The 10,563-nt window shown below is 42.6% G+C and overlaps 1 protein-coding gene across 1 annotated transcript in view; it reads right to left on the bottom strand.

Annotated features, from left to right (window-relative positions):
* Window positions 1-538: 538 nt before the first annotated feature.
* Window positions 539-10,563, bottom strand: part of Maob (monoamine oxidase B) — a 113,115-nt gene continuing 103,090 nt past the window's right edge. The window contains exons 12-15 of the mRNA XM_074062794.1: window positions 7,822-7,919; window positions 3,264-3,375; window positions 2,633-2,695; window positions 539-1,515 (exon numbers count right to left, since the gene is read on the bottom strand). Of these exons, the coding sequence (XP_073918895.1) occupies window positions 1,363-1,515; window positions 2,633-2,695; window positions 3,264-3,375; window positions 7,822-7,919 (426 nt within the window). The 3' untranslated portion in view covers window positions 539-1,362. The remainder of the gene's footprint in view (window positions 1,516-2,632; window positions 2,696-3,263; window positions 3,376-7,821; window positions 7,920-10,563) is intronic.

Genomic DNA, 10,563 nt, shown 5'->3' with positions numbered 1-10,563 from the left:
CATTTCTAAGGAGCGCATGAAAAATGGTCTTTTATGGATTTAAAATACATTCTGATAAAAACTGACCTTGGGAGTCGAGAAGTATGAGTGCTTTGAAATGATGATCTCATTTAAAAAGTAGTTCAAATAGGATTTAATGGACTGTGAAGCTATAGTTTTAAGTTAATGAGTGTACCTAGTAGAAAGCTTTGCACTGATAAGAAATATGAAAGGTCAATCAAGGTATTATAATTATCTTAATAGTTTAAGCATCTTTCTTATTTAACATGTCTATTATTTTGACAGGTTTTGGTCGGGGGTGAAAGCAAAGAGTGGTGTCTTTTAGCATCCTTACCATATCATTATAAATCATTAACTCAGTGTTCACACATGGACTACCCATGATGGATCACACAATCTAATGTACACATCATCCAGGCTCTGAGACTATTTTGACTAAATGCTCTTTCAAAACCACAATTATATGCCTAATACTAGCTCTTGATTTGGTCTGTCAAAACCTTGAAAGTCATTGCCCAAAAAGAAAAGACAGCAGACATCCAGTCAATCAGCTTAGTTTTAATTACCCAAGTGTGTATTGACCTTTGTATGGAGACCTAATGGAGGATACACAAGAAAGAAAAAGACAAGATTCCTACTCTCAAAAAAATTAAATTCAGCTTCAGACACTGCTCAAGACAGCAATACTTAAGGATTTATACTGAGTAGCATTTGCGTGGCACAAGACAACTTAGTACAGAGTGAACCCGCACAGGGACACCATGAGGGACTATGGCAGGGATGGAGGAAGGCAATTGGGAAATACATCTAGGGAGGTGGTTAAAAACATTGAACCCGTTTCTAGTCACCCAAACACCAGTGGTTTGTTGTGGACCCTGAGTTCCACTTCTGCTGATTTCAGTTTGCTCACCTAACTCTGAACTAAAAGCTATGAATCATATGTTGTCTAACGTCTTCTGGTTATAACACTATAGGATTTTAAGGACAAATGCAGAGAGAATGGAAAGGTAAGGATATTACAGGTAGGAGGAAGAACAAGCACAAAGCCACAGAAGGAGAAAACAGTTGTGGGTGCACGGGCAAGGTATATTGTAGGACAAGGACCTTAAACAAACCTATTTAACTACTGAAAGATTCTGAGAGCTGTGACGTTGGAATGGGTGGGACAGAGTGCTAAGCAAGGATGCTAACCAGGGATCAAAAAGGAGAAAGTGATGCTGTGTTTCCTGTGGTCTGACTTACCCTCAGGCTTCTCACCTCACTCTGCATTCTTTATGTCTTCGACGATTTTATTGCGACCCCTTCCCCAAGCCCATATCCCAAGGAGAACAAGAATAAGGCATGTTTACAGATGGCCTCTCTTTAGACACGCACGAGTAGCTCCTTTTTGTAGGCAAGGAAGCCAAGAGCTGTTGCTGAAAAGATGGTGGTCAATCCAATCAGCTTCAGCAAGCCTGGCACGGAGGGCAAGTGTCTCTCCAGGAAGGTGGTGGTGATGGGCAGTGCAGGGACATCCTGGGTTAAGAGAAGGTTTGTGTCAATACAGCGCTTGTGCGTGTCATTCTGGAAAGTCTGTATTTCTTCCAGTTCTCCAAGAGTGACCCACTCTTCCCCACCTCTAGACCATTAAACATGATATTCCTTCTGTGAAACTGCTCATCCCTCTTCTACACTGGGCCCTTTACATAACTTTTGTCACTTCCATAGGGATCCTTTCTGTAGCTCCCAGCCTGAGAAGGCTCCTTCTTTTCACATTTTCCTCAGTGTGTCTTTTCTATCAGATTTGTACTTCTTTGCAGTTATTATCCATCTTCCCCACCCAACAGTGACCTCCATGAAAGTGCTGCTAGTGACATGGTGCATGTAGAACACGTGTGCCATAAATATTTGTTGAGGGAATGAATGGATGCCCCTCCTCCAACAGCCCATAGTGTCATTGCTAGCAGAAGCACTAGGAGAAGGACTTTGGAGTGTCAAGGCTATTCTCTTTGACTTCACACTTAAATGGATAGAGAAATAGCTGTCCTCTATAACATGTTTTCATTCTGTCTATTCTCTATGCATTGTTCCTTTCAGCTAGGAAAATCTCCCTGAATTTTATTGCAAAAATGATAAGTATATTGGCTTTTTCATCTAAATGTGCTCTGTTTTGTTCCATCCCTTAGCCTCTGGACAGGAGACAGTGTACTTCTTTTTAATTTTCCTACTTCCTATTGCAATTTATCAGGTGAGATATTTATTCAACAGACATTTGCTGAATTTTTAGGTTTGGGGGGGATTTGTATGTGGAGGGTGCTGAGGATGGAACTCAGGACCTCACACATTCAAAGAAAGCACTCTACCACTGAGCTATACCCTCAGACCCTATTGAGTGCTTAGTATGCCTTGAACTCTCTGAGAACTATCTCCTCCCTATCAAAAATCTTATTTTTTTCTTAATAATAGGCATTGGATGTGGCAGTTATAAATTTATCAAAATTCATCTAAATGTCTCACCCCTGCCCTACTCATACTACCCATGAGCGTATTCATGGGTTGACTCACTTAGGCACAGGAATGTAGATATAGACAAGTAGATATATACATAATTGTTTTAGGAAAAAGACATCTAAATTCACAAAATGTCGCCTACCACAGACTCTGGTTCTGGTGCCCAGATTTCATCTTCTGGGATCTTCCCTATGGCATGCAGGATCTGAAATGAAAGAGCACCTTAGTGAATAGCAAAATGGGTAATATCTTCTAATCTACTCTTTAAACAGAGGACTAAGTGAATGTCTCTTGGGATATCCATCAAAAACACCAAAGTAAAGGCCAGAGCAGTCCACTCGACCTTTAAAAGGCTCCAAAAGGTCTTCAGTCTATGGTATCAGAGGTTCTGACCATTAATGTCACCATAAATTTTAGTAGTTGTGAACATGCCTTAATAGGAATGAGATCAGAGGAATGGACGAGAGTGATAACAATGAATTCTGAATCCTAATATAAACATGCCTGATTCTGTAATATCAGACCTACCTTCTCTCTCAAATTATCTCCATGGACTCTTTTTACATTGGGTGCCATGTTAGATATTTCATTATAACTGTTAGGTTAAGGTGCTCCCTTCACCTATAATTGCCATTATAATGTCATATTGGTGGTTCCTTAGCCTTCAGATGGGAGCTACTGGGAAGTTGCCACCAGAATCTCAGAAATGTTTGATCAGCTTGTCAAGTCCATGAGTTGCCTCCTTCTACACAGCCCATGACTTTGTAACCTACCTCTCTAGCTGCTCTCTCCCCAGCCTCCACAGCCCCCTCCATGTAACCACTCCAATGCGCGGCTGTCTCAGTGCCCGCGAAGAAAATCCTGCCTACTGGCTGGCGTAGAACCCTGGGAACACAAGCAAAGAGGTGAAAGTGGTTGTCCTCACACATCCAGAGATGAACTTTTGCATGAGGGCCAAGGCTGGTTGGTTTCCTCAGGTTCAAAACTTCAGTGGGAACACTGGCAATGGTGGGATAATGTTCCTTAGGTTCCTCCAGCTTTGCGTGATTTTTTTTCTTTTTCTGGAGATAGGGTTTTGCTGTGTGGCTCAGACTGGCTTCAAACTTGTGATCCTTCTGCCTCCACCTCTCAAGTGGTGGGATTATAGATGTAACCCACCATGTCTAGCTCTTGCATTATCTTTGTCACAGACAAAATGGGAAAAAAAGTCAAAGTCCACTCCTGCACCAAGAGCTCATGGGTAAAGGAACTGACATGGATGGACAAATAATATATATTTGCTTTAGTAAGCAGGGACTATAGGAACTCAGTCACATATGGTTCCCTGCATGGCTCACCAGCTCTGGACAAGGTGACACAAGCCCTAATTCCCTGCCTGCTTATTTCACCAATGAACTTGGCAAATCACTTCTCACTGAGCTCCAGTTTTCCCGTCTCATAAAACGGATGCTGTAATGATTTCTAAGACTGATTCTATCAGTAACACATGTTTTGAAGCAGGGTCTCTTTATATAGACCAGGATGGCTTTGAACTCACAATCCTCCTGCCTCATCCTTCCAAGTGCTGGATTACTGGTGTGTGCCAACACGCCTGGCTTCCCATCAGGAGCACTTTTTAAAAAAAAATGAGTGATAGTTATCACTCATTACCTCTACTAGGATTACTGTATCAAATTATAACAGTTCACATATGTTAGGTGCCAAATACTCTTAAAAGTGTATGAATCCTCAGCAAAACTTCAACATCTACAGTTTGCTCAGGATAATATGGAGGTAGCTGTGGTGGACATTGTGACACACCACCCAGACCCCTTCAAGAATGAAGGACTTGTTCCCAGCTGGCTGGGTGTGCTGCTGATGCTGGCCTTCTTTGGGGGCTGCCTCCACTGAAGAAAACTATCTCACCTTAAGTCATGCTTCCTCCCAGCAGCTGCAGTCAGTGACCAGTCATGGGCCCATAAAGACCTGTGCTCTGAGCTCCAACTTAGATTCACTCTGAAGAGCCATTCTGGTTCCAGAGCTCTCCATGGGGTCAGCCAGGGCCTTCACTGAGGCTGTATCACCACTGAAATTCTCCCTTTGCCCTTTGCTTTTTCTTGCTCTTTCCTCTCTCTTCCATAGGTATTAATTTTAAGGACACAGTCTAACATATATCTTGTTTACTAATCATTTCAGAGTCTGCTTCCTGGAACCTAACCAGTGACAAAGACAAAGTCATATTCTCTAGTTCACAGATAGGAAGTGGCAGAGCTGGTATTTGATACCAAATAATCTGACCCTGGAACCTACAGTCTTAGCCACCTGGTTGTGCTTCCTCTCCCCAATGCATTGTTTTCTCAGATCTTCCAAGAACTTTAGGACGTGACTACCATTATCATGATCTCGTTACATAAGAGGGAACTGAGGCTATGAGAAATGTGCAGAGACTCACCAAGAGCCAAGAGCCATGCTTCCAGAGAATAGCAGAACCAGGATTTGAACTAGTTCTAAATAGAGACAGAAGTCAAAGTCTCTGTTTTTATTGTAAATATCTTGGTGTGGCATCATCACTAGTTAACAAAGAGTGCCCACGTGCTATGCAAAGAGATCAAAGTATCACAGCACTTAGCCTACAGAAGGGGCAGTTTGGTGTCTCCCTTACAAAAATACCGTAAGTGAATTACCATCAACCAGCTGTTATTTACCCTCTCTCAGGTTCCCATTACTCCAGATAAGGGCTGTCCAGAGACCACCCCTGCTCCATCTTAACGGTGATGGTTAATCTTGATTGGATTGAGAAGTGCCCAGGAGATTATAAAGTTCATCTCTGAGAGAATCTGTGAGAACATTTCCAGAGACAATTCCATCATGAGGACTCTGGCTTAATGAATGGTTTGATCCATCGATGGATTCAAAATCTGAACAGGACTGTTGGAAGGTGGTGGAACTGTGGAAGGTGGGGCCTGATAGAAGGAAGTAGGTCACTGGGGGTGCATGTCCTCAGGGGCTATATCCTGTTACTGCTCCCCTCTGCTTCCTGTTTGCCATGAGGTGAGGTACTCCACCATGCCCTTCCCACCCTGAAACCTCTGAAACCATGAGCAAAATAATTCTTTCTTCCCAGAAGTTGTTTCGGTCAAGTATTTGACTGTAGCAACAAAAAGCCAACTAGCACCACACTCCACATTGCTGGACCTCTTAGAAACCTGAACAGGCTGGCTTGAATGGGTAGATTTTTCTTCTCCTGCCTTTATTTCAACCATCAAAAAAAAAAGGCAGGGGGGTACAAGAGAAGATATTATAGAACATTATTAAGCTGATAACAGTACATGGAATTATCAAGAGCCTGAGGGTATTCAGGAAGAGTTTCCTGCAAGAGAAGGTAGATTTGCCTTCTCTTTGCTCATTAAACTATGCTGCATTTCACCACGTGTTCACTTTGTAAAGAGAGAACGGTCCAGTTGGAGACCACTGGGAAGCCTGGCTAAACCCTAGAGTTAAAGATTAGAAGAAAACTGCCTGGGTGTGGTGGTAGACTCTTATAATCCCAGCTAATCGAAAGGCAGAGGCAGGAGGATCACGAGTTTGAGTCCAGCCTGGGGAAGGCTAATGAGGTTCTATCTCAAAAACAAAAACACAAACGAAAGGTCTGGGGGCATGGCTCAAGTGGTAGAGCACTTGCCCAGCATATGCAAGGAAGCGCCTATGCTCAATCCCGAATACTGCATTTAAACAAAGATTAGAGGAAAACTAAGACTTGGAGAACTAAACGTGCTAACACTAAGCATATGAAATTGCAAAAATCAAGAGCACAAGAACCAATGTAAAGTATTAGAACTGCTGGGTCATTTGGAAATAGTCTTCCTTTAGGGGGAAAAAAATGTCCAAGAGCTACATAAGAAAATCCCTGCTCCTTCTTTTGCAGGTGAGTGAGCAGAAAGTATATATTCACAAAGGATAGAAGATAGAGGATGTCATAAAAGAAAGTTCCACGTAACATTTCTCACAGCTTATGTATCTTCCTGCAGAATCATTATAGTCAGTTTTTCACTGTATCCAGAAGAAAAATTCCTAACATTGGAGTGTTAGCCCCTCAGCAGGGAATGTGATATTGGGAGTGTGAATTGATATTAAAGTTTCCAGCTCGTGGTTGGCAAATGGTTGGCACTTAGCCACACCATGCTGACTGAAGCAATTATTGACTTATTCTACAATCAGCATATTTGAAAATAACTTAAGGACCTAGTAACTTATCCAGCCCTAGAATGTTCTCTTGGGATGATACTTTGCCATCTGCAGGAAGATAAGGAAAGTGCTAATTAAAGCCATTATGCATCTTCTGATGAGGGGTTTAAATCCTTCTTCAACTGGTTTTCATGGAGAGATTGATCAGCCACGCCCACTTACTCACGCCCTCTGTTCATGGTGTGGTCTCAACAGTCTTTCACTTACTGGTTTACAGCTCCCATTTTGTTTAAATTGAGCTCTTGGCACTCGACAGTTGCTTTGTTTGGTATTACTGTGATGGACAGAATAATTACTGCTACATCATTAATTCATACCTTGTTATTGCCATCAAATCCAATGAACTCCAAATCATTGACAGCCTTGGATGCACAATGCTGAGTGCTAAAAGCCACTGAACTGTGCACTTTGAATGGGTGGATTGTGTGGTATGTGAAGTATAGCTTAATAAAATTGTTCAAAAATAACTCATGCTCTCATCAACATAGTGACTACTGCCCACTGTACACCATCTTGTGCGTTCTCATCCATGTGCTAAGGGAAGTGTGGTTCTGAATAACGAATTGGGTTATTGGTAGAGTCAGAGTGGGAGGACCTTCATGCTCAGTCTAGGATTCATTTTGTTTTAAAAGGGCAGTCACAGGGGTGCATTTGAGGTGCTTTTCAGAGCTCTAAACTCAATGTAAGGACACCATATAAGTGAACCCTTTGACTTCTACATTGCTCTTTTTTTTTTTTTTTTTGGTGGTGGTGGTGGTGGTGGTACTGGGGTTTGAACTCAGGGCCTCACACTTGCTGAGCAGGTGCTCTACCACTTGAGCAACACTGCCAGCCCTGCATTGCTCTTCTTCTTCAGCGACCTTCTTCAGTTATAACGACTGGGTTCACTCCTACAGAGGAATGAAGAGTGAAATGTGGCACCACAGTGAGGAGTTATAATGGCTTTCTTCCCGGATTCACAGCATAGAAAGGAAATTGGGGCTCTTCTTCCTGGTTGTTTTTTTCTTTTTGGTATTTACAGGAAACGGGAGAAGAGTGATGCGGATCTGATGAGTTTGAATTCTGGTATGGGGGGGTCAGTTCCAGCTTGGCATACTTTTACTTTACCTTCCATATTGAGTCATGATCCCAGGGGGGAAGTAGGTCGTGTAGCAGCCCCCCGAGTACTGCTCCTCACACCAGTTCTTCTCTTCATAATGCACCGGCTGCAAGGCAGACAAGCAAAAGCTTGCAGGAAGGGCAGAGGAAGGCAGCTACTGTACAACAAAGCTTACAGACCCCACGGACTTTATATCAGAGAAGCCACTGCAGTCGTCCTCAGAATCTGCGGGGGACGGTTCCAGGACCCCCACCCAGCCACCCACATACCAAAGGCCCCAGACGCTCAGGTCCCTTACACAAAATGGCATGTATTGGCATCGAACCTATGCAACTGTCTCATCCATTTCCCTTGAAATCTTCTCTGGGTCATCTCGAGGGCCTAGCTCGAGGTTAATGCTATGCAAATGGTGACTGTGGTCGACTGCTCGTCCAGTAAAGGCAAAAGGCCACCCACGCTCAGTGCGGAGACAATGGTTTCCACATATTTTCCTCCTGCGCTTGGTGGAATCCACAGATGCACAGCCCGCAAATACGGAGGAGCTGGCTGCTTGTGAAATAGAGCCTCATTATTCTTAGGCTTTTGAAGTTATGTCTTTGGGCAGGTAAAATGTCCTTGGTAATAACCTAGGAAATTAAGACTTTGGAAAGTCTTCTCATTTGGTTCAAGAATGTTTTGACTATTTTTATCTGAGGCAGTGTCACGCCATGTAACCTGTACTAGCCTGGAATGCACTACGCAGCCAAGGTTGGCCTTGAACTCTCAATCTTCTTGCCTCGGCCTCCTGAGTGCTGGGATTACAGATGTGCACCACCACACCTGGTCATGTATGTCTTAAGTTGTGTTTATAGACTGTGATAGTCTATTTCCATCTTTACCTTGATCTTACTTATTAAGAAGTTTTAGTGCTAATGGTTTTGAGAAAAGGGTTTTTTTTGGGTGGGGGAGGAGACTAAGGTTTGAACTCAGGACCTCATACTTGAGCTACTCTGCTAGCCGAGCTTTTAAAATAACTTAAAACTTATATTTACTAGAGTGGTTGGACAGGAAAAACCAGAAAAACATGTCTGTTGAAGCAAAAGGATGACCAGATTCATGTTTTTGGTGGAGGCAAGCTTTGTTAAGGAAAGTTAGATAGCTAAACTAAGGTTTCCGTGGCATGTAAGCACTTCTATTGATGGTGGTACTTGTAAACAAATATTTGATCTGCAAAATAGAGTTTTGCCATGAATAGGCAATACTTTAGCTGTGGTTTTGTAAAGTTTGAACACTTTACAAAAACAGAGGTTGGGGTTGTGGATGAGTGGTAAAGGTCATGCCTAGGTTTGATTCCTAGTAACACACACACACACACACACACACACACATACACACACAACTAAACAGGAACTTTATCAAGATAATATCAACACAGCAAGTTTTAATAGAAGAATGCTTGATTAAAAATAGATTTTGAAAAAAATATATTTTAAAGGCCAAGCATGGTGGTTCACACCTATAATCTCAGCTCTTTGGGAGGCAGAGTTTGGGAGGATCATGGTTTGAGGCCAGCCCAGGCAAAAAGCTAGTGAGATTCCATCTCAACCAACAATCCAGGTGTGGTGGAACACACCTGTAATCCCAGCTAAGTGGGAAGCATAGATAGGAGGATTGTGGTCCCAAGGCTGACCCCAGCAAAAACACAAGATCCATCTGAAGAATAACTAAAAGCAAAAAGGGTTGAAGGTGTGACTCAGGTTGTATAGTGCCTCCCTAGGAAGCACGAGGCCCTAAGTTCAAATCCTAGTATTGCCAAAATAATACATTTTGAAAAATGTTTTGTTTAAAAATTTTCTGCAATCACATAATTGACTTTGGATAGCCATTCATAAAGCATCCTATTTACAAAGCACGAGGCCCTGCCTGATGGGTTTAAGTGGCTGCAGGTCACTTGTGGTGTCCCTGCATGTCCCAGCATCTGAGCACTAAAGCCACCACCTGAGCATCCTTCTTGGGCTCTTTGCAGCCAATCAGAAGAGACACGGCACTTTCCCTTTCACCCTTCCACAAAGCAGACACCAAGGCAAGGGCAAATAAGGGGCTTCCTCTGCATCAGAGGAATGCAGGGGCAGGAGCGGCTCATGTTTACCAGCGGGGAGCTAACCATCCACATGCTTCTAGAAAAAGACGCTTTCCCAAATACAAACATGCTCACCTTTTTTAGAACTATGAGAACAACTGCTTTCCTCACTCAAGTTGTAGGAGAAACTTCAGTTACAAATTGCTATAGACTGAAAGTGTCTCAGAGTGTGACTTCAAAGACGCTGGGTAAAATATCCAGAACAGCATTTTTTGAGGGGTGGTACTGGGATTTGAACGCAGGGCCTTGTGTTTGCCTAGCAGGCACTCTACCATTTTTTGTTTTAGTTTGTTTTTCAGATAGGGTCTGTTGCTTGACCTGAACTCAAACCTCGATCCTCCTGATTTCTACCTCCTAAGTAGCTCGGATTACAGATGTGCACCACCATGCCCAGCCCTCAAACAGCATTTTTAAGAAACAAATTAAATGATTTTTAACAGCTGTTAAATGACTTTTTTAGTGTTGTATATATTTTTAGTTTTGCTACTTCACTTACTATCCTGGAGCCTAGAGGCTAAGCCTGTAATTAAACTTGCTAAATGGTATATGAAAGCAAAAAATAAAAGTGTATTCCTCACTGACATTGTTTCTCTCTAAATCATTCAATTAATTGTTCTTGTTCATTTCCTGA

The sequence above is a fragment of the Castor canadensis genome, chromosome X (genome assembly GCF_047511655.1).
Source record: "Castor canadensis chromosome X, mCasCan1.hap1v2, whole genome shotgun sequence".
Taxonomy (NCBI): domain Eukaryota; kingdom Metazoa; phylum Chordata; class Mammalia; order Rodentia; family Castoridae; genus Castor; species Castor canadensis.
The sequence above is the reverse complement of the archived record's forward strand: the minus strand, read 5'-3'. Positions and strand labels throughout refer to the sequence as shown.